The following is a 24,496-nucleotide window of genomic DNA, read 5'->3' as shown; positions in this document are numbered from 1 at the left end:
ATTCTTCCTAATGTCTAGTGTAGATCTTCCCCTCTCTAACTTAAAGCCATTCCCCCTCGTCCTGTCTCTACATGCTTTTTTATAAAATCCCTCTCTAGCTTTCCTGTAGCCCTTTCAGGTACTGGAAGGCCATTATAAGGTTTCTCCGGACCCTTCTTTTCTCCAGGCTGAACAACCCCAACTCTCCCAGCCTGTCCTCATATGGGAGATGCTCCAGCCCTCTGACCATCTTTGTAGCCTTTCTCTGCACCCGTTCCAACAGCTCCGTGTTCTCCTTATGCTGAGGATTCCAGAAGTGGACACAATGCTCCAGATGAGGTCTCACAAGAGAGGAACAGAGGAGCAGAATCACCTCCCTGGACCTGTTGGCCATGCTTCTCTTGATGTAGCCCAGAATGCGTTTGGCCTTCTGGGCTGCAAGCACACATTGCTGGCTGATGTTGAGCTTCTCATTGACCAGCACCTCCAAGTCCTTCTCTGCAGGGCTGCTCTCAATCACATCATCCCCCAGCCTGTATTGAAACTGCGGATTGCCCCGATGCAGAGCAGCACTGACTCATCCCAGCATAAGCACCTGCCCTGCAGACCAAGGAGCCACTTCATGAGGAACAGAGAAAAAAGTTCAGCAGGATTCGTCCAAGTTTATGAAAGCAGAAGGAAGGACAGACCTCCTACAAGGAGAGGCAGGGAGGGAGGGAATAAAAAAAAAAAAAAAAACCAACAGAAAGGATGGGATGTCTGTGTGGGTTCTGGAAACCTCTCCCACCACACAGCTCTGAGTTCTCTGGCCAACAACAGTCCTGTGAAGAGGGAAGGGCACAGCCAAGATGTCTCTTGTCTCTCACAGCTGATGGAGGGTTTGTAAGAGCATGTGGCGAGCAAACGAACAGGAGTCAAGAGCACGGTTTGGTCTGTGGAAAGAGAAAAGAGAGAAAAGTTTAAAATGCAACATTTAAGAGTGGCTTCATATCTGACTTTGAATGAGCAAATAAATGCTATTTCAAATGTGCTGGTTTGCACGGCAAAAGCCTGTATCGTTTCCTCTTGGTTATCTCTTCAGAAACCATTCCTTCATTGCTGCATGGATGACTGCTTCCCACTGTGGAAAAGTCTCTTCTGTTGCTGAGTCCAAGTCAGGAAAACAACCACCAAGAATCAGAACATTTATTTCCATGGGTACAAAAATCAGCAGCAGACTGTTGATCTCTGCAGCTCAGCACCTCATTTTGGGGTAGAATGAAGCAGGTGGAGGTGGAAGTGCCCTTCCCTCCCTCTGGCAAAGGGATTTTTCCATACAGATCCAGCATTTAGGGCCCCAAAACACAGAAGACAAGCCTGGAGTTACTCAAACCTTTTCTTCCCAAATCACCTGCTATCTACGACCTGATGGCGACTTTGGTTGAGACTTTTTAAGTCCTTAAAAGAGGCAATGTAACCTCTTACCCTCTCCACACTTAAGGTCAAGTAACACCTGATTGGCTCTGCTGAGCCACCTTTCAGGGTGCCTTAGAAACAGCCCACGGCACCTGCAGAGCATTGTCTGAAAGGGCCTGGCACAGATTGCAATAGCGAGCTCTACCTCAGGCAGAATAACCTGCTCCTTGAAATCAGGCAATGGAAATAGGCAGTCACAGCAGGTTTAACATCAGGATAAAACTCCCTAACTTCCCCATCACCTCCCAGTAACCTATCTTTCTGTTTCCACAAACTAACTGTTCTCTCAGCATCACTGAAACTTCTAGCTGCCTATACCCATCCATTAGGGAACTGCGTCCAAAGAATTTTAACCCAGTGTTTTCCACCATTCTGAGAAGAGAAATCATTTTTTTCACCTCTTTCCCACCACACCACATCAAAACAAGCTTTAATAATTTATAGCAGCAAGGACTGCTAAATTTGGGAAGGACAAGTAAGCTGCAATAAAGACTGAAATATCTAGGTAGGGGCAAGAAGTTAATCTCTGAATCAATAGTGCATGGGCAATAGCTGCAGAGGTTGTTTGGTACAGGTCCATGCCTGCTGTGGTTTGTCAGAAGCACATCCTGGAAAACTGTTAACATCTTTTATCCCCGCAAGATCCATTCAGTGCCCCACACTGAACAGACGAGACACAACTACAGCATGCAGTTTATCTTCAGAGTGGCTGGGTGAGTATTTTCAGTCATCACCTTTGAAAGACGCACCTCTGTTTGCAATGAGCAGGCTGATTCGGCCTAGGCAGCTCCCCGTTTCTGAAAACGGAGAACCTGAACTGCTAGTGTTGATCGCAGCCGAACTCCCTCAGCCTCCATTCCTAACACCAAGCCTCATCTAATACTAATAGCCCCTTGCTTGCTGTGGAGTTAAATTGCCTGCCACTCTGTGCCACAGACTCTTGAAAGAGGCCAGTGTGATCTGATCCAATCCAACAGCAGAGAGCAGATAAAAAAATCCCCTCAACACAATAAAAGAAACCCCAACCCTTGCAGAAACCACCACCTCCAGCAAGTCACAAGTGAGCAGGCAAACATCCACATACTTTCAGTTTTTTCACCTAAATGATGGAAAAACACGTCTGGATTCACAGCCCCCTCTTGCGTCCAAAAAAGAAAATAAGGACTGACAGCAGCAGAGCAAGATGGATGCTGCTTACAGCTCGTATCCATCATTTCATTGTTTTTGAACGGAGAACACTGCAGCACCACAAACTGTCATAAGAAAGGGGGAGAACCTCCACTCCAGAAGCCAGCCTCTTGCAGCTAGAGGCAGCAGAGCTGTAGCCTAGGCAGCTATAAGGCCCTCACACAGCTCTAGGAGCCCAAAGGAGGAAACTGCAATCCTGAAGGAAAAGCCTAGAAAACATCACCAAAAATGCATACCGGTTTGCTGAAAATGAAGGATTCATGGGTTTGACAGAGTGGAAGTAGATTTGTCATAGAAACAGAGCCCAAAGAAGCTCTGCAGATTACTAGGTTAACCAGTTAGAGCTTTGATTTAAGGTTAGGATGTGGTTTTGTTCTGACTGATTCCAGGACAAGCGTGGTAGGTTAATTCTGCAGCTGTCTTAACTGGGTTTTGTGGTTATTGAATTGTCACCGCTCTCTCCAGGCAGCTGTAAACGATTTAATAGCTGCTCTCCTTGTCTCCTCGTTCCCTTGAGGAAAGCATTTTAAGAAATGCATATTTTTCCAAACACAAAGGTCTATAGCTTGTACATGGTGTTGACATAATTGTGTCACACAGGACAAGTTTCCCTATGGTAATATCACACCTTGCAACAGAGGGGCTTGCAAATCAGAGTAAGCTTCAGCTCCAAGAATTTCACGGCACCGGGGACGCTGCAGGCTTGGCATCGGCACCCTTACATACCAAAGGCACACAGGCAGATCTGCCTTCTACTGGGAGAGGCTCCTGGCTCTCACACAACTTTTACAGAACTTTTGAATAATCTCACATGTTTTCTGAAAGAGACTTTCCCCTCTTGCACTTGTAGTGAAATGCTGGCTAAAGATTCAGTGGAATTTTTGTTGTTGACTTCATTAAGACCAGAATTGTACTCTTTGTCACATACAGCATCATCTACAGACGAAAAATATTCATTAGTATTTTGCAGCTCTGAAGCCCGAAAGAGGCCTACATACACATAAAAGGAGAGCGGGACAAGTGTCTTTTGTGAGAGGATTTGTTTAGAAGGACACGTCAAGCTGAGTTATGAAGCTACTCCAGGCACTGGAATCTGACATAAGCAATTAGAAGGGTCAAATTCACTGAACCAAAGTCCCCTTTTCTGTATTCCCAGCTTCAAGTGATTTAAATCCAGTTTGGAGGGCTGGGGCTGACAGACACTAAGTGGTACTTGTTTTGATCAAGCTGGGTCTTTGCATAATTAGTGTCTGACGAAGTAAGCCACCATTTTCTTCACCCTTTTATTTCAGGGCTGGTATTGGACCCTTATACTGTACATATGTTTGATCAGTGAGCAAGACCACAGGCAGCAGCACAGGAAGCAGCAGAAATCCAGTCATCTGTGTAGACAACTTCACTTGGCAAGTCCTGCTACTTCTTGCTCAACCCTCTAACGACTGAGTTGGAGGTAGATTTGTTCAGTTGGCAAAGCTTGCAGTCACTGGCTTGTAACTGCCTAATTCCTAATCTGGCTAAGCCAAAGAATAGACAGGAGACAAACTGTTCCACCAGAAGGCCCTCAAGGTTAGCATTTGCACATGTGTAAACAAGCCAGACACACAGTTTTGTTTTCCAAACCTGACCTTAGCATGGCTGCTTGCTGGACACACACCACTGCTACGTGTCAGCTTTGACAGCCACACCAATGCTTGGAAAAGTTCTTCTCCCCTATCACAACTGGCCTGCTTCCAATCCCAGAAGAACTAAGAGACTGACTACCAATATTTGACTGTATTCTTACCACCTATGTTTCGTAATGACCACAAGTATTCTATGCCTCTGCCTCTCATCAGCAAAAGACATCAATCTTCAGCATATTCCCCACACCAGGAAAATCAGGAAGGTTTAAGCCTTGTTGTGGAACTGGTTAAAAAGCTCCCCCCACCCTATGTGGCACATAGTCCATGCTGAGCCAGTGAGTTCCAAATAAATTTCAGACCTCTGCTGGTTTTGCCTTAAGTGACAATTGTGGACTCTTCTCTCTGTGACTACTAGAATCCTTGAGGAAAGGACTCTAAGGGGTTCTTTTTCCAAATCACATCAAAGGTAAAATTCCCACTGATTTAGTCCAAAAGAGATACATCTTCCACTGCTATTGCATTATCTGTGCTTTAACACATTAAAAGCTGTTGGGAGCTGGTGTTGATTCTTCACCTACGCTAGAAGTAACAACGCTAGAGGCAGGCAACAGGAGCAGCTTCTTCAACACCTATGCAACCGATTTAGTTCTCAAAAATCCCACTAGCCTTGCTGATAGTAGGAGCAGTTCCATTTAGGAACAAATTCAGTCTTTGTGTTTTGCACTGTTTTGATCAGTGTCATGATGATCCAGCTAAAGCTCTGCTGACCTAGTACTCAGAAGGAAGACTTGGAGGACTCAGTTAGATCCAACGCACTCATAGTTCACTCAAGCAGTGGCTAGAAATCCAGTAGGTTTCCTTAAGCTCACGACATCATCTGTGATCAGCATCAGTCTCTCCTTCAGAGCCAGTTAGTTGCAAAGCCAGCCTTCCATAATTTCACCTTTTGGATCAAGACTTTTTACTCTAAACCTTGCCTTCTGGAATAAGCAAGATAAAAGAAGAGGCCCATCAAATTATTAATCCTTAATTTCAAAACTGATATTTAGTGGGCCTTAACAGAACACCTTGCACATAGCTATTAATCCTCAGTTGAAGCTCCCATAGAGAAGACTGCATGGCAAGTACAATACTCACTTTGTGACAAAAGCTGAGAGAACTGGTGCCAGGGATTTTGGGAAATAATCCTGCTGGACCATATGGTTCAATGTCATAAGAATACCATAGAGGCTTGGGACAGCTTTGATCTTCTCTTCACTCTGAGAAAAGAAGAGAGAAGTCAGACATCAGACAATCACTATTTTGTCTAATCCAGTCTAGTTCACTGAAGCAATGAATTCTCTGTTGAATGAAATGCTGCCACACGCTGCAGGAGAGGGCTGCTCATTAGATTTAGTGCAATGTTCGTCAAGACAAAAGTAGCCAATTCCATAGCCTCCCAGCACCAGTAGCCAAAATAAAGCAGCATTGAGAACATTCTAGTGCTTATCAACTAGAGCCTAATAGTTGACAGCAGCAACAATGGGGAAAGGGAAGTAATGAACCTGCAAGTGAAAGGGTTAGATGTTTGAGGCCCTGTGTCAAAGTGATCTCCTAGGAAACTTCACCTGATTTCAATTAATAAAGAATTCAGCCACCTTTTTTACAACAATTTTTCTTGTATTATTCTGTAGCCCATTTTTGTACCACCCCCACTTCCTCAGCAGGCTTCCTCCAGAACTTGATGTAGTGTTCCCAGAACTGGTCTCACAATTATACGTAAGACAAAGCTAATAGTCAGCCCTATTGCTGTTCCCCTGCTTGAATGATGCCCATGTTATCCTTGCTTCTACTGTGATGCTAACCTGTGTGTTCCAGATCTTACATTGTTTCCATTCATTTCTCCACTGCCATCCCAAATAAAGCCCTGCAGATACTGGAAAGTTGCTATAAGATCTCCTCGGAGCCTTTATGGTGCTAAGAATATCTATTGCTCATGTGCTTCCAGCTACGTGGGACAAAAAATGATGGAAGCTGCTCCTTCTCCACATATGCCTAATTCATCAACAGTCTTCTGTATCACAGAGGATAAACCATCATCTGGCTGATCTTCAAGGGCCTTATTATCAATGCCAATTGTGAATCTGAAAGGGTTCTTCTGGAACACAAGTCTGCGCTTTGTGCCCCGCACATATTCACCCTTTTCTGCATGGAATAAGAAGTAGGTGTCAGTCCCTGAAACAACCATTCTGCAGAACACAAACCTATCTCTGGTTCTACAGATCTTTCTGAGAATGGTAAAGCTCAGCACTGTTCCAGTGTACAAAGGGAAAAGCTAAACGGCTTTTTAGGGAATTAAGATATATCCAAGTATGTCAACAGCTCTGTACCCCAAGTTGGATATTACCAGAAGGAAATCCATAAAATTAAAGCAGGTTACTATAACACTGATCACAGCTATGCTGTGGTTTAGAATTATCTTGGTCCAAGTTTCCATTCTCAGCTTCTAGGTCTTGAGGGAGTGAGAAACATTACCCTTGTAGGACAAGTCAAGCAGAAGCACTTCTTAACTTTGCAGACAGAACCCTCTCACCCCAACCCTCTCACTGAAGGTAAAGTTGCAAGTATTCTAATGCAATCTGCAAGGTTTCCTATCAAATTTCCATCCTTTCTTGTGAGAAAGTTTTTGTGGAACTACATATGCGATTCTAGTAGTTGGCAGATACTCCAGAGCAGGAAGTTGAATGCAACTGATCCAGACTGAGTAGCTGGATATGTTTTTGAGCCACACTACTGAGAGATACCATAAAGGACCACATTAACTAATATCATAGATTTGACTCTCAGACACAGCTTTTTTTAGACACTGTAGTCCAGTTCCTCAGCTGACCCTCCCTACCTATAGCTGATGACTGAAAATGCAGAGCACTAAGCAGAAGAGGCACAAAGAGCTGACACCATCTTTGTCCTAATGCAACCCTGCAATTTGCAATCTCTGCTGGACCTGCAGACTTCTATTGTCCCCAGGCATCAGGCATGCACAGGCACCCAGCTGCTTCCACAGCAACACAATTAAACAAAACCCAGCTGGTCTGGTCTTCAACAGCCTAAACAGACCGTAACTTAACTCTTTCCTGCTTCCTTACCTTAAGTAGTCCCATGTGGATCAAGAGGTTTGTGATGAATGCATCTGAATTGAACGTGGCAGAAGTGAAGGCTTTTCGCATCAAGGCATCTAAAAAGAAATAAACTGGCCATATTAAACAATACAGAAAGGGACACTGTTACAGATTTTAAGATCAAGATTAATTATACAGGACTTCAGAAACATCAGTTTGTAAAGGACTTTTGGGAAGTAATATCTGTTAAGATTCCAGTTGTCTCCACAGGTAGTATAATCTCTGAAATACTGAGACGGGTAAAACCCAGTCCTTAAGTATAAGGCCTGATATATATAAAGGAAAAAAAAATTCAACAAAAACTGAAAAAACACCCCAAAATTCCCACACTGCCAAGCATCAGAAGCAATTAGACCTCAGTTCTACACACCACAGAACGCTCTACTCAATGCATTTGAGCATGCATCCTGTGTGCATACAGGCATATAAATATGATGAGAAATAGAGCACCAAGAGTTAGAGCCTTGACATTCTACGGGCCAGCAGAATTCATCTTTCATTTGAAATCACAAGGAATGAGAACACAATGAGAAAACTTGTTCAGCTGTTTTCTAGGACCAATACTCTACCACAAGCTATTGGCAAACGTGCTTTAGCCTCTCACGTCTACAAGGTAGGCAAGGCACCCATTTCGACCTCTGTTCTGGTTTCTTGGAATGGGCAGAACTCACTACAGCAGCTGTAAAACAGCGTCAGGCATTACCCAGGGACCTCACTGTCAGCTGATGGTTACTTTTTTGGAAGGAAGGTAATTGCTAGGTTCTACCTTTCCCTAAGAAGCAGAGGTAAGGAACAGCTTATTGAGATAAATACATACACACGCACACTTGAGACAAATATCCTGTGCTCCATTTTTGGTTGGAGGCAACTCATAATCGCATAGGCCAAGGCCAGCAGTAGCTCAGTGAGACACCAACTGACTATTATTGTCTGATTGGACTCAAAACCAGCTGCAGAAACTATTACACTACTGTTTCACAGACAACAGCTTACAGTTTCACCATGTTAGTGTACTCCAAGCTAAGAAATTGCAAACAAAGGAAATGCATGTTCGTTTGCAGTAAATCACTCTAAGTGGTCTTAAAAATAATTGATCCAGTTCTTTTGTATGATATTGATAGGTAGCTCATGTATGGGAGAACTGTACTGCTCGGGGACTTGAAAGAAGATGGAAGTCGGTGGTCAGATGCCTAGGAGCATTTGGAAATTCCTGCTTCCAAGTGAGAACGTGAAGGAACGCTATTGGTCCACACAAAAATCAGACCTAACCCCATCACTACTTTACAATATACAGCAAGGAACCATCCTTTGCCTGTATATTGACTCCTGTGCTCTGTCTCATGTTGCAAATCTCTGCTTCTTGAAGAAATTAAAGACAGAAGAAAAGACACTAAGGGACACTCTTTACAATCTCTTAATATCACACTGGAGAGGGTACTTCCTGCAAAACACTGTTTAACAGCAAAACACTGCAAAACAGCCTTGAAAAAGTAACTGACCTTGGAACACAGAACTACTGGCTCCTGACAGCCTAGCATCAAGGAGATGCTGTGAGGGCAGCACAGGTCCACTAAGGTAACTACAATAAGCACTCATCATCAGGCTTTGGAAGCACAAGATACGCCAAGCTCAGAATGAAACCCTACGTTCAGTCCACACAACAGCATGGGACAGCTTGGTACTTTGTTATCTGGAGTTTCTTGCTGCCAAAGACAAAACAGTCAACAACCTGGCCCCACAAGGGCCTTCCTCTGCATCACATTGGTGTCCTTGATACTGAGGCAGGTCACATGTGAAGATAAGAAAGGCCCAGTCACCTGTTGTTTCATACACTGCTGTTTTCACTGGGGCTTCATCTTTGAAGACCGAAGATAGCCTTAGGAGAGTTGTAACTACTTTCTCTATGTCAGATGTGTCTGTCTGAAAGAGAAGGGGGAAAAAAAAAAAAAAAGAGAATCAGGGGCTATTTAGTTCACTCCATGCCAGCTACAGAAGATGAATGTCTCTGCTAGGGTTGTGGTAAGAATTACAGCCTTCATCTGCCTGGCATCAGTTTTGCCTTGGCCATATCACAAGGCATGAGCAATTCTGTGAAATAAAAGTTAACTCTATGTAGAGCATCTGGTGCCAGTATAAGCGTTAACTGCATCATCAGCTTCCATAAGGTTCCTTGGGATCACTGGGGAAAAATTCAGGTCTCGAAAGAAATACAAATCCAGGTCTCAAGAGAGAAAGTTATCACCTGCAGGCATTAAATGATTCCAAGAGAATCAAGCACAGTAGACCATTGGCTCACCTACCTGCTGAGCTATCAGCACAGAGTACTTTGGTCCTAGTCGCAGCAGCTTCTCTGGTGAGGGGAAAGCAAGGAACGTGGCAATGTCCACAGGAGGAGATGGCACCGGAGTTGAATCCTGAAAAAAGGAAGAATCCATCTCAAGATTCCTCTTCAAAGTAAATGAATTAGTTCAGCAGCAAAGGCACATAGGGTACGTCAGGACCCAGGTGCACCAGGTCAGGATTTGTTCTATTTGAAATCTCTCTGAGGCTTGGAATAGCCTCTCCAAACTTGGAATAGCCAGAATATGCTGGCACAGCTGCATGGCATTGCACATACAAGGCTCCCACCATTTTCTGGACATGGGAGGCATTTTTCTACCCATTTGTTACAACCACTATTCAGCCTTTCCCTCCACAAACGTGTGCACACACGCTTTAACAAAATGTGTTTCTAAAGTCATCCATTTTATTTATTTCCTGCATGTTATCTCCCTGACTGTTACTACAGTGCTAGCCCATGCAGGAATGCGAATGCTTGCCAGCACTCCAGCTCTCATTTCCTCCTTTACTCTCCTCCAGCTGAGAAAACAAGAATACATCTGGATGTAAGTTTACCTGTGAGCCAATTAGCTTCTCAGGAGTCAGTGACTCTGGTTCTCCCTGTTCTCTCTCATTCAGCTGTTGCTGTTGTTCCTCCTCCTCTTCCTCTTCATCCTCTTCCTCCTCCTCTTCGTCATCCTCCTCTTCCCCTTCATCATCACTAAGGTTTGAGAGTTAGATTAATTATACACTTGCGCTTCCTGTACACTGGAGCTCAAAGCATTTTTTCAACAACAAAAAGCAACTTCCTCTCAAGTCTTATTGCAAGAAATACACCTGCATTTACAACAGATTAAGAGGATGCTCAGGCTTCAGTCACCCAGCAAGCAAAGAGTGAGAAAGGCAATTGATAACTAAGACTAAGACAAGTCCATCGATAAAAATGAGACAAGGCTTATCCTGCTTATGAAATCCCTTAATGGTGCTCCATGTTGCACAATGGAACCAACATTCATCTGCAATGTTGCAGTTCTTATTTTAAAAGAGATCGGTAAACAAGTGTTGATGAAAATTGTTTCAAAACTTCCAATTTAAACTCCGGTACCCTCCCTACCTCAAAGATCCCAGCACAGTTCCCATGTTGAGGCCTTCAAGAATCTCCTGGAGTTGCTCACATCCCTCTTCTCCCAGACAGTTACCTATGTTGATAGGGGAAAGGGAGCAGACATAACAGACGCACACGAATTTGTTATTGAGGATTTTGCTATAGATTCACGTGTGTTATCAGTCATTTCTACAAGACAACTCACAGGCAGCAATAGGCTTCAGTTATCAAACAGTCATTAAACAAATTTCATCAGCATTACGCAATGGTCAGAGACAAACAAGCTCCCTGCTTTTCCTGAGTGCCTGTAAGAGACTTCCTGCTAGCGCGATGAACAGCTCGTTCTCAGCGATTCTAAAACAAGGACACACAGCACAGTACCACTGAAATGCAGCAACCCAAGGAATTAACAGCAAAAGCTAATGCTAGTCAAAGTTCTCCCTCTGTTCTGCAGAGAAGTGCACAGAGTTTTTGTTTGCAAGTATGAAATACCCAAGATGACAACAAACAATAAAAAGATGTTTTACTGAAAACACTTATCAGCTTAATCTTTCCACCTTATGAGACATATCTTAACTGCTTAACTTTAATGATTAACCGAGTTCACAGCTTTAAAAAACTTTCAGGATATAAACTACTTTCTGTCCCGAGGCCATTCAAATTCAGCAGCTTTCAGAGTACCATTTCTTAAATGCTGACAATTGCAAGCCTAAAATAGGTTACAACATTCTTCCTAGCAGTTTCTAGCATGGATCAGACTAGACATACTTTGATCTAGCAAACTTACATACCATTGAGATCCAGCTTCTCTAACTCTGCCTTATCTTCAATAGCTTCAGCAACAGTCAGAGCAGCATCTCGTTTGATCTCACAAAAGGACAAATTCAGTTCCTAAGAAGCAAAAGAATACGTGTTTGCAGAATTCCTTTTACATCTATCACCTCTATGACCTTCACACGCTCACAAGTGTTCTGTATAAAATCTAATTTGAAGAGGCTCTTAGCAAAAAAAAAAAAAAGTATTTTTAATTGGAAATAAAACCTGACATGTGCTCCTTCTTCATAAAGAGGCATTTTGAAGCATACTATTATTAAGAGCAGCACTACTGAAGATAGTACAAACCATTCCGGCTGCTCACCTAAAAGGTAGCAGACATTTCAGTCCTTAGCAAACAACTGACTGGAGATCTTCACTCATTCAAGGATCACAAAAGCATTCCAGAGTTCACACAACGCTAAGTCTCACTGAGGAATGGTAGCTACTATACTTAATGGACTGCACGTTTGCTTTGAAACACTTTAGTAGCAAGTTAAGGCCTTCAAAAGACAAACTATACATGGTACTACTGACAAAAACAGCCAGCAAAGAAACAGTATAGACAGCCTAGTAAGAGTAAAGTTATTCAATAGCCAAGCACCATCCCCCACCATTCCACACAGTGCTCAATCAATCCTTTCCTGAGAAGAGATTTAATATTAACAGCAAAAGGGAAGCAGTCCTCGAACAGAATGAATCAGCTATGATTGCTTCATGCTACCCTCCCTTAACACTTCTGCTCAAGAAAAAAGGATTTAACTTCTGATTGTGAATCTCAATAGCTACTTAAGTTTTCCTGGGAGATTCAGAAATAAGTTCCAGTAGAAACAGCAGAAGTCTGAGCAAGGGACCTCACATCACAGAGCACCTCATACTTTCTGTACCACGTTCATATACGTAAATAAACATTAGAGCTCAGCTGAATTTATATTTGACTGTAAGCTTGCAAGATTAGGATTTGTGTTCAGCATCTGTCCCAGTGCAGTGGCAACTCACATCAAGTGCTTCTAGAGAACTTAAGTTAACCTACACTACTGACTGGACTTAGGTCTATCTAGAAAGTCATCAAATGCAAGTCCTGTGCAAATACTGATACAGGAAGCCGTGGTATTGCCAAAAAAATTAAAAATATTTGGACCTTTGATACATGCCCTAATAAAGAAAAAGCATTAACTGTATAAACTCTGAAATGCCAAAGAGATGACAAGCTGTTTATGAAGTGGAACATCTCAGTCCCCATTCATGACCCTCTGAGAGATTCTAAAATCAGATACTTCCATTATCAGATTTCTTGAATAGCACTAGCTGAGCTAAAACAGCAGCTTCAAAAGCATCAAGTACCATCTAAACAGATCACTGGTACAGCTCCACAGAGAACAGTCTTAGCTGGATGAGGTGATGCCACTGATATACAATACAGCTTATTGCTTTCGAGTTGTGAGCACAGAGCCTGCGCTGAGGTGAATCCCACTTGAAAATAGTCAGTAGTGCTAGCAGAACAGACAGAAAACCAGGAAATAGTAAACAATGCATTTTCAAACGAGATTAAAAGCTGAAAAGCAAGAAGACAATACCTTTAATTTATGAAGCCCCTCTTTAACAGCATCCGCAATAGCAACAGCACCCTTTGAACGCACGAGGCAGTCTCCAAAGTTGATCACTTCAATCTGCCGAAGTGCCTTCAGAGTCTGCAGGACAGCACAAATTTGAAAGTAAATGAATGTCCTATCAATTCCGGAAGGCCATTTTTCCTACCACAGCATGGCATGTGGTACACCAACCCAAAGCTGCGAATGCAAACTATATTTGAGATGACTGGGAGACAGAAGACAAAGACAAAGCAACTTCTTAGAACAACTCACCTCTGCCATGGCCACAGCTCCTTTCTCTGTGAAGGTGTTGTCATTCAAGTTTATAACCTTAAGGAGTGGGTTGATAGCAAAAGCCTGGGCCAGTGCCGTGATGCCAGGATGGTTAATTCCATTCTGTGGCATATGGACCTCTTCTAGAGTCCCGATGATCTGGGAAAAGATGCAGAGGAAAAAAAGTTGTTAGGAGACATACTTCAACTCAAGAGTATAGTGCTCCACTCCTTAGGATTTGCTTAAAATTGTTTTCCTCCAACTCAAAAGTCCATTAGCTCTTCTACATAGATCCATATATCAGCAATTACGTGACAAATCTAAGTGAACTCGCTAGCTCATAGGAAGTGTCAGGTTAATATAATGCCCTCAATTCTAAGAGTCACAGGTAGCTTCCACACAGCATGTCTGTCCTGCTATAACTTAAAACAAGAGTTCTTTATCTGTGGCTCAACGGCCCTGAAACAGATCAAGCAACATCACTGGGTACAATAATTTTTTAAAGACCTACATTTCACCCTAACTGCAGAAGCAAATCTGTAAGAAAAATAGTATTAACACTGTTAACGGACTAAACAGTATGTCACAATACAGAGTAATGAATTCCACTTTGGTAGTGCCATTCAATCTGAATTCTTCACGAATTCGTAACATGCCTCAAGTATTTGAGAAGTCTTATTTTTGCCACGATTACTGATTAGTCATAATCATATCCAGACAACTATTTACAAAAAAGAACAACCTATAACCTGCAATATATTTGCTACTATACCTGAAAATATGCATTATAAATTCAGAAGATGCTTTCAGCAGCAGTGGAGGAAGGAAAAAAGGTGGCTACAACTGCAGTGAATTCTCCTCTTCCAAGAAAAATGGAAGTTGGGCAATGACAGCTAGAGAAAGCTAGGCGCCATTTGGAGTCCTCGCAGGACGACCCTTGCAAAAACACTATGTTACTTTTGCCAAATGATTGAACTAGGCAGAGAAGCACTCAAGAAGTTATCTGGTATACCTACCCTACTGCCAGATAACCTCCATTAGCACAGAAGGAGGAGAAGGACTACTATTAATCTACTTGGGGGATACTCATTTCTCCCCCAATTAGCGTACACAGCCATTAGTTATATGTTTGGAAACCTATGCCACAAATAGTCAGTCATCAATTCTAATTGCACTCGTTGAAGACTACAGTTTCTGTAGCAAGTAACACCTGAACTTCAGTAAACAAACAACCAGCCCCTGCCTCCAAGCTGAGGCAAGCTCTGCACACAGTACGTTTAACAACAGCACGTAAGTACACCTTGCCTCCAATCTGCTGTTGAGAAGCTCCGATTTTGTACTTACACCAAAGGCTTCAGCCAGTGCCGTGGCACCATCATTCTCCAAACGATTTCTGCCAGCCACAAATATTTTCAAAGCAAGAGGCTTGCCCTGGGCACTTGATTTCCTGTGACATTCTTTCAGAGCAGCTGCCAAAATCTAGAGATAAAACAAGCAGTTGATACTACATCAGTATCTCATTCTGAAGGAATCCAAACGTGCTTTGTATATCCAGCTTTCAAGAAATATTTCAATCACTGCTGAAAGGCATCTGCTTCTACAGTAGAGTATACAATAAAACTGTAACCACAACACTTGCACACCACAGTCTCAGACAAGAAGTAATAATTTTGCAACACAACACACTTGACCCCATTAAGAACATTTGACTCAAACAGGCAAACATATAGGGTCTTAGGGAAAATGACAGTTAGTTCTGCTTTTCTGCTTCATCCAACAGGCATCTTCAGTGCTAGGCTTGGTAACACTGTTCTCTCAAATTCAAATTACTCTTGACATGAAATCTAATGTTTAGGATAGAACTATTTTCCAATCCTGGAAAAATAAGTGAGCTTTTTGTATTTCAGAAGTTTGCCCACAAAAACACACGGAGGAAAGGGATCTTGAGGTTGGAGAATGGGCCAACAAGAATCTCATTAACTTTAAAGGGAAATGCAGAGACCAGCAGATGAGGAGGAATAACCCCATGCATCAGCATAAATTAGAGATAAGCCTGGGGCAAAACAGCTAAGCAGAAAACCTGAGGTTATCAGGGGGTGAGAAGTTGACTTAGAAGCTAGCAACATGCACTTGCATCAAAGAAATCCTACTGGGCTGCCTTGGGAAAAGCATTGTCAGGAGGTCAAGGGAAATTATCCTTCTCCTCTACTCAGCCCTGCGACATGCATCCAAATACTGTGTCCAGTTCCAGGCTCCTACATGGACACACCGGGGAGCGTCCCGCAAAGGGTCTCAAGGATGATTAAAGAATTAGAGAATTTTACATACTCAAGATTTCTGAGAGCTGAGATTATTAAGGCTGGAGAAGAGAAGGCTGTGGGGGAGATTTTACTCATGTGTAAGAAGAGCCAGAATAACATGATGGGGGAGAATGTAGTATAAAGAAGGCAGAGCCAGACGCAAATGCTCACAAACTGATGCACAAAACAAAACTTTTTTTACTGTGAGGGTTGTCAAACACTGTGATAAGACTATCCAGAGAGCCTGTGAAGTCTCTATCCTTCGAGATATTTAAAACCTGGCTAGACACAGCCCTGAGCAACCTCATCTAGCTGCCTTGAGCGGGGAAGTTGAACTAGACGTTCACCAGACACCCTTTCCAATCTCAACCATTCTGATTCTGTGTAGGGCAATCTAAAGCCAAGTCCTGGCTCTGACTTTGCTCTCAAAAAGGAGACTGCCCTTACCCTTCCTCCACCGATGCCCATGCCACAGTTATTAAGCTTGAGTTCCTGCAGGGTGTAACATGCAGGGCTCTTCAGCAGCGTCTCAAAGCCACGCACACCATCCGGCCCAAAGGCATTGTCACTCAGGTCCAGCTCCACCAGCTGGGCTCCAGCAGTGATGAGTGCATCACCCAAAGAGATCTGCAAGGAAACAGATGGCAGTGAGTGGGAGAGAGTGGGGGAGTGGATTAACTTCCAGTGACAGCATCACCACAGTGGCTAGGTATGACAGTGATGCTGCAAAAGATTTTCACTTTGAGGAGATTCGGCAAAGCTGCATAGGGAAATAAAACTTCAACAGCTGAAGTCAGAGAAATTGTTGTGCTAAACATAACCATAATGCAGGTACAAAGAAGTTATCCCATGCCTTTAGGTCAAATCCACATTTTTCAGAGTGAGTTTCCCCCTCTACAATGCTAAAAGAAATATTGTTTTCATTTTGTTGAGCTTATCGTATTCTTACTTCACAGGACTCGGGCGGGGAGCTCTGTAATACTCTTGGAAGAGATGGCCACATGCTTTTATTTAGAAAGTTTAATCCTCATTCTATCTATCGGATCATGAGGATGTTTTCCCCAACGACAAGCTTCTTCACTAGCACGGACTTGCACTTGGCCTTTTACCAACTCTTCTCCGCCTCATACAGAAGGAGCAACAAAGAATCACTCACCTATTCTGAGACATTCAGTGTTAACAGCACAGAGAAAGATCAGCTCTGTGCTAAAAAGCACACTCCCACAAAAAGCATGACAGGTGAGAAAAGAACGTATATTAGTCAGAACTCTTGAATCTAGATTTTGCTTACCAAAGCAGGAGGTATCTCAGACCTTAGCCTCCCTGTGAACATGTCACTCCAATGACACCTCTAAAATAAGAAACATACAAATAGAAAGCATTAAAAATATTTAGGACAACACAGTTGTACATAGGTTTACAAATACAAGCTGCATTACATCACTGGGTCAGCTTAATACTGTCTCCCTTCCCTCAGGCTTGTCATTTGATGGTACTAAAGAGCTACAAGAACTGATGTTACAATTGCTTCACTTGCAAGGACATAAAGCCACTGAAACGCACAGTTAATTAACACTAAATAAGAATTCTTGCTTGCATTCAAGCTGGAATTCTTTTCTGCTGAGAAAATTACCACAGGAAAAAGCGGCAGGAAAATGAAGGATACATTAGGAGTACAAATTTTACTAAGGTATGAAGCTGAACAATCTGAACTGGCTTGAAAAGCCACACTTGAGTGATTAACGTCAACCAATGCTTCATACTGCTCTCCTGCAAAGCACAAAGCCTCTAGCAGCATAGCATCCTCCTAGCATTAGATTAGAACAGTAGCAGGGAAACACAGCTTGGACATGGAAAAGCCTCCTGGTGCGTCTTCTCCATTATTTCTTCCTTATTCAGGCATTCTCTAAAGACTCGTTCTTCAGAAGATCTGATAATTATCCAGAAGATATGACCCAGCTTTTCCACTAGAACTTAAGTTTTGTTGCCGCAGTTCTTTGTTTACAGATGATCCCCCTGCAGAGAGGCTCTTCCCTGCACAGCTTCCCAGCTTTAAGATTGGAAGCCTTCTGAACACAAACAGTCAGGAAAGCAGAAAGTGCTCCCATTATCCCAAAGTCTCCAAGTTCTGCCATATTTTCAAATGGCTATTCTTCCTACCAGAAGAACCACCAAGCAAGCTTTGGGGCTAACCCAATGCAGGCTACTGCAGGAAGAACACAGATCTTCAGTATTTCTACATTAGTTCTTCCCCTTCACCACCATCCAACTTTAGGATCTCACCTTGAGCTCTGATTTCTTCTCCAAGGCTTTGGCAATGACCTTTGCTGCCTCCACACCCACTGTGTTGCCTTCCAGGCGCAATGCTTCCAGGCCATCAAATTCCTCAATTTGCTTGATCACTTCTTCAGCTGTAAAAAGCAGACAGTCTAGTTGGCCTTTTAACTATCATCTTAGCTGCCACAGTAACACTGTGATGTAGCCTGACTCGCTCAACTCTGCCTTTAGTGAAAAACAGATGACCATTACCCTAAAAAATCCTGAAACAGCACAGGGAACAGAACTAAAGCATCAGGTAACCAGAGAGAACATTCTCCACTCCCTACCCTGCCTTTTTTAATTTATTTCTTGCTCTATTCACTGATAGCCATCCTCCTATTTGCAAAATTAAGTTTCCTTACCTTCCTAATCTGATAGAATTATATAATTGTTTGCTTGGAAAAGACCTTTGAGGTCATTAAGTCCAACCATACCTGTCCACTACTAAACCACATCCCTGAGCACCTTCTTTTGAATATCTCCAGGGACGGTGACTCAACCACCACCCTGGGGCAGCCCTTGCCAGTGCCCAGGGAACCCTTTTGGTGAAGAAATTCTTCCTGTTGTCTAATCTAAGATTCCTCTGCCATTCAGCACATGGTTTAGGAGCTAGAGTGTATATGCCTATGAGGATGCAAGGACTAAGGTAAAAGTTGATTGGATTTGGTGCCACATCAACAGGATGAAGTTCCCACACATCAGCTAAAGCAGATACCTGTTTAGCAAACTTGTCAGAGTGGAACAATTTAACTCTAGAATAATCCTATGCAAGACAGAGGCGCAGGCTGCAGACTCTCTCCTGTTAATGGGCACTAAGTATCATTCCCAAGGTCCAAAGCCTTTCCCCATAGTTCAGTGGCTTTGCACTACTAAAATGGCATCTAAAAAAGCATCACCTTTGGAATCAGTAAAAAAGGTATGCACTACAATAAATAACCTCTCTGAAAAACAAGCCGTTTCTTGTTGTGGCAGAAACATTGACCTAAGAAAATATAGCTATTCTCCAGATATTTAGACTGCAAGACATTTTTAATTGAGAAATACACATACACCAACAAGAGAGATGTTCCTGAAAACAAAAAAAAAAACCCCACAACAAAAAATTGGTCAGAATTTGGGCTACTGGACTACTGCAGCCAACTACCATATCAGCTTGTTCCTCTGTGCAGGAGCTGTCATTTACTTGTGCACTGCTTTTGAAAGGAGTGCTGACTTGTAGTGCACAGTGACTGTCAAAAGCACTTGGAGAGAACACTAAGAAACCAAGATTTACACACCAGGAAGCCAAACCCCAATCCCACCAGCTGTAGCATTGCCAGGGCACCAGGTCAAAGCAGGGTACAGGAAGGGAAGGAAACATCTCTGTCAGAAGCAGCTGTAGCTGAATGCCCCTTGCATCACACCTAGTATTATGACAAACTGTCCGTGTAGGATTAGCAGATTTACCACAAGACTTCAGAATTTCAGGGAGACACTTCCCAAACACAGTATTTTCTCTTACCATCTTCAGCTGTATTGAGTTTAAGGCTCTGGCCTTTGAAGCTCAGCTGTCCACCACTCAATTTGGTTTTGACCAGTGACTCTGCAAGCCTAGTGATGTCTTCCGATGCCATTTTTCTGCTTTTCCAAAAACAGAATGTCAACATTTTAAAAAGCAAACTACAATACATAAGCTTTACGAATAATCATACTTATTTGAACACTAATGTGTTTTTAGTCCCCAAGATATCAGAGTTTTCAGTGTCATTAGTGTTTTCCCCATAGCTCACTTATGACGGCTAGCGTAGATTAGTATTACAAAGCCAACCAGACAGATGGTGTTGATTGTTCCAATACTGACAAGACCTGTTTTTTGATGGAGTTGTTACACTTCATAAATAACCAGTAGCTAAAACTATGAATTCAAGCCACAATAAGACATTAGTCTTTGCACAACAATTTTACAATTAAAATATAACATTCCCCGCTCTTCAAGTCCCATCCTTTAATTACACTTGCTGCACATTTCCCGTTCCCGAAAGCAAGCTAGAATGAACACAACTGTTTTTTTTCTTTTCAGTAAAATCCCCAGTAGTGCCCTAGTCAGCACTGTTCTAGAACCACTGAGTTGCTGAAAACACAATGTGTGTTGTGTACAAAACTCTCTCTCAGTCTGTGGGTTCTCTTTCCTTTTGGATGTCCCACACAGATTCATCGCATGCATTAAACAAGATGATCTTACACTGATTGATTAGAGAGCATTTTGCCTTGAGGCACAAGTTTGAAGCTTACTATGCCTAGTAGAGTCTGCATATCATTATTTAATGAATATCAATCACTACATGAAGTAACTCGCCTCCATCCATTCAGCAGGATAAACGGAGCACATTTCTTATCCCAGTAACTCCACTGGGATAAAACTAATAAACTCATATATATATACACTTATATAAAACAGACTTCAGGTGCCAGAAGAGATGAAGGTTCATTCCTACAACAGAAACCTTCCATTCTTGTCTGGTTTAGAAGTGGCCCCACACTCTTCAAGCTCAACAGCACTGGTTTTAAAACACACCCTAAACAAAAGTTGTATATACACACTTTCTTCCTAATAACTGTGAAGCCTTCAGCTTCCCCATAGCACAACTTTTCTTCAGATTTATTATCTTTAGTATTGCTTTTCAACACAGGGTGAGAACATCTCCAAGGTTGATCAACAACACTTTTCTGGTGTGACTGTCCTCTCAAGTGCGTGCTGCCAGTAGAAAGATGCTCAAATAACCTATTCCACTTCCACCAGGCCACGCAGACACCAGACTGATAGGCATTCCCAACCTCTGCCAATTCAGCATGGGGAAGGAAGAAAGAGGAGACATCCTCCAACCCATGAAGGCTTTACTGGACAGGAACAGAGGCTAGGATACAAATAAGTCGGTCTGTTCACCTAGTTCAATATTAACTTTACTTTTAAATACCTCATCACCCTACTCTTTAAAAAAATGAGTTTTGCTCTACTATGATGTTCTTCTGTACTCTATCAGTGTATTCACTCCCTTTGCCTCTCTTTCCCTTATACCCTTTCTTACTTCCTTCACCTTACACACACGCTACTTCCTAATTTCAACATACAACTTCATTATGGCACCCTGAAGCATATTTTACTGCAAACAAGACAATCATACCCAATTGTCAACCTACCAGCGATCTCTTCTCTGCTAGTTCTTCTTCAGGAAAAGCTTTGGGAAAAAAAAAAAAAGAAATTGAAGAGTTAGTATGTATGGCAAATAAAAACAAGATCTGGAAATGTCTGAAGAGAGGTTTCCTCCTTACTTATAGACTGTATCATAGAATGATTTGGGTTGGAAGAGACCATAATCGTCCAGTTCAAAGTGCCCTGCCATGGGCAGGAACATCTCCCACTGGATCAGGTTGCTCAAAGCCTCATCCAGCCTAGGTTTGAACACCTCCAGGGACAGGGAATCCACAGTTTCTCTGGGCAACCTGTTCCAATGCCTCACCACCCTCACAGAAAAACAGTTCTTCATAATACCTACTCTAAATCTCCCCTCTTTCAGCTTAAAAGCATTACCCCTGGTACTGTCACTGCACTCCCTGATAAAGGGCTGCTCCCCAGCTTTCCTGTAGGCCCCCTTTAAGTACTAGAAGGTTACAACAAAGTCTCCCCAGAGCCTTCTCTTCTCTAGGCTGAACAATCCAACCCTCTCAGCCTGTCCTCACATCTGAGGTGCTGGAGTCCTCTGCTGATCATCTTTGTGGCCTCCTCTGGACTCGCTCTAACAACATTCCTGGTGAGGTCTCACAAGAGTGGAGTAAAGGGGCAGAATCACCTTCCTCTTCCTATTGGTCATGCTTCTTCTGATGAGGCTGCATGAAGCTGTATGCTTCCTGACACTCAAAAAAGTTCATTCAGCAGAGTGTTTTAATTCCAACAGTTTGTCCACACCAGTCTGTGCTACCTGCTGTGGTGTCCCAAGGAGAAGCTCGCTCTGCTTTCCTGCCCAGGTCCCCGGAGCGCTGCTGACAGCCCAAGGTTACCTCCTGCTCACCCATGACTGGCTCCCAGCACGGCTGCCCCCAGCGAAGCAGACAAGCACCGGCCATCTGCCCCCCAATCCCACACATCAGGCCCAGCCTCCCATGTCCCCTTCCCGTCCTACACGCATGTGTCTGTCTGCATGTGGAGAGTTTAAAAGTGTCATAGAGCACACATGAGGCATGCTGTCATTCCTCCCTCATGCAGCTTCAGCCATCCTGCCTATCTATTTGGTAGCAAACTACTCTGTATTCACAGAATCACAAGGTTGGAAAAGACCTCCAGGATCATCAAGTCCAGCCATTAAACCATGCCTCTCAGCACCTCATCCACCCGTCTTTTAAATACTTCCAGGGATGGTGACTCAACCACCTCCCTGGGCAGCCTCTGCCAGTGTCCAATGACTCCTTCTGTGAAAATTTTTTTCCTGATGTCCAGCCTGAGATTCGCAGACTATTCTGACTACATAAAATATGAGCTTATGTATTACATACGCACTAGCAACATTTTCTGCACTTCCTGAACAGTTTTAAGTCAAACAAGAATCACAGTTAACACCACAGCAAAAAGCTTCCATAAACTCGCTCCAGGTTCCCATTAAAGCAGTAGCTTATACTTCAGGTTTATATTACTCAAAATATTAACATATTTATCTCAACACTATAAAAAACACCCAGCCTTTAGGGATTCACTACTGCAGGACTTTTTCAGCGAAGTCAGATCTAATTTTTGAAGTCTACTTTCACAAGCCGGGTAGATCCCCCGCCTGCTTTGGAGCCGGGTAGACCTGGCGACCCTCTGCCTCCCGTTCCGGAATCGGAGTAGACCTGACGGCCACCCGCCGGAGATCGGGTAGACCTGACGGCCACCCGCCGGAGATGGGGTAGACCTGACGGCCACCCGCCGGAGATGGGGTAGACCTGACGGCCACCCGCCGGAGATGGGGTAGACCTGCCGACCCTCTTGGACTGGGTAGACCTGGCGGCCCACCATCTGTCTGTCTTTGTGCCGTCTACCCGCGTCTGCCCGCCGGTGCGTGTCCGTCCCCGTGTGCAGGGGTCTCCCGTGGCCGGTGCCCACCCTTCGCCGTGGGCGGAGCACGAGGCGTTCCCTTCCCGCTTCCCCTCCCAACCCCCCCCCCCCCCCCTCGTTCCCAGGGCCGGCAACCAGCGCGGCGACGGCGGGCAGGGTTGGAGGGGGAGGGGAAGGGAAGCCTGCGCGATCGCCCCACCGCACGCACAACCCCTCTACCCGGCCACCAGCCCGGCCCATGCCCTCACCTCCGCGCCAACGCTGCCCGGGCGGAGGCGATCGAGGCGCCGCTGCGAGCGCTGCAGCCGCCGCCGCCGCCGTTGCCCGGGCTGGGGGAGGGGCGCGTGGGGGAGGCGGAGGATTTGAAAGCCGGCAGCTCGGCTCCGCGGCCCGCGATTGGCTGCGAGCAGCAACGTCCCCCGCCCGCCCCGGGGGGGACAGCGGGGGGACTCGGAGTGCAGTCAGAGATCATCCAGTTCCAACCCCCCTGCCATGGGCTGGGACACCTCACACCAGACCAGGCTGCTCAAAGCCCCATCCAACCTGGCCTTGAACACCTCCAGGGATGGGGCAGCCACAGCTTCCCTGGGCAACCTGTGCCAGGGCCTCAACACCCTCATTGTGAAGAAATTACTCCTAAAGTCTAGTCGAAAATTGACGCCCTCTATTTTATACCCATTGACCCTCATCCTATCACTACAAGCCTTTGTAAACAGTCTTTCCCCAGCTTTCCTGCAGCCTCTTTAGGTCCTGCAAGGTCACTATAAGGTCCCCTCGGAGTCTTCTCCAGGCTGAAAAGCCCCAACTCTCTCAGCCTGTCCTCCTATGGGAGCTGCTCCAGGCCTCAGATCATCTTGTAGCCCTCCTCTAGACTCCTTCCAACAACTCCATATCCTTCTTATGTTGGGGATTCCAGAACTGGGCACAATACTCCAGATGAGGTCTCCCAAGTACATTTAAGTTTTGCCTAAGCAGCTGCGGTTTTTGAAAGTTACACAGAATGCCCCCTTTTTTTTAATTCTCTGAGTGCGTGTTTTCTTTAAAATGGTATTTTTTCCAGACACTGTGGTTTCTTTGGAGATGATAACGTCTTGTGTGCAGTGTGATATGTGCCTGCTTCTGTGGTCACCTCTGCTTGGAGTTTTCATCTAATCTGAAAAGACAAGGTCAGGCAGAGCTGGAGCCAGCTTCAAATCAGCATGAGTTTTGACTGTTGCAAAGTTGCCTAACATTAAAATTAGATGTTGGAAAGTAATAGAATATGCATAGGATTTCTGGGAAAAATGTATACATATGCCTGTGAGAAAT

At 44.0% G+C, this 24,496-nt stretch overlaps 1 protein-coding gene across 1 annotated transcript; it reads right to left on the bottom strand.

The window, feature by feature from the left end:
• Nucleotides 1-621: 621 nt before the first annotated feature.
• Nucleotides 622-23,521, bottom strand: RANGAP1 (Ran GTPase activating protein 1). The gene is made up of 17 exons (XM_069854824.1): nucleotides 23,437-23,521; nucleotides 21,301-21,338; nucleotides 19,625-19,743; nucleotides 18,088-18,215; nucleotides 17,096-17,155; nucleotides 16,252-16,431; nucleotides 14,849-14,983; nucleotides 13,505-13,663; nucleotides 13,217-13,330; nucleotides 11,618-11,717; nucleotides 10,836-10,920; nucleotides 10,298-10,442; nucleotides 9,703-9,816; nucleotides 9,220-9,322; nucleotides 7,370-7,458; nucleotides 5,382-5,503; nucleotides 622-911 (listed from the first exon to the last, which is right to left on the bottom strand). Exons 3-17 carry the CDS (start codon nucleotides 19,734-19,736, stop codon nucleotides 842-844), a joined length of 1,716 nt encoding a protein of 571 aa, XP_069710925.1. The 5' UTR covers nucleotides 19,737-19,743; nucleotides 21,301-21,338; nucleotides 23,437-23,521; the 3' UTR covers nucleotides 622-841.
• Between the last annotated feature and the right edge of the window lie 975 nt (nucleotides 23,522-24,496).

This window comes from Phaenicophaeus curvirostris, chromosome 1 (genome assembly GCF_032191515.1).
Source record: "Phaenicophaeus curvirostris isolate KB17595 chromosome 1, BPBGC_Pcur_1.0, whole genome shotgun sequence".
NCBI lineage: Eukaryota > Metazoa > Chordata > Aves > Cuculiformes > Cuculidae > Phaenicophaeus > Phaenicophaeus curvirostris.
This window is presented reverse-complemented; position numbering and strand designations above follow the sequence as displayed.

Excerpts from the sequence above, each read along its gene's own strand:
- RANGAP1 (XM_069854824.1), bottom strand. The coding sequence starts at position 19,736 with ATGGCATCGGAAGACATCACTAGGCTTGCAGAGTCACTGGTCAAAACC. Across the intron at positions 13,331-13,504 it reads GAGCTGTGGCCATGGCAGAG|ACTCTGAAGGCACTTCGGCA; the intron begins GTGAGTTGTTCT and ends GCTGTCCTGCAG. Across the intron at positions 10,443-10,835 it reads ACTGTGCTGGGATCTTTGAG|TGATGATGAAGGGGAAGAGG; the intron begins GTAGGGAGGGTA and ends CTCAAACCTTAG.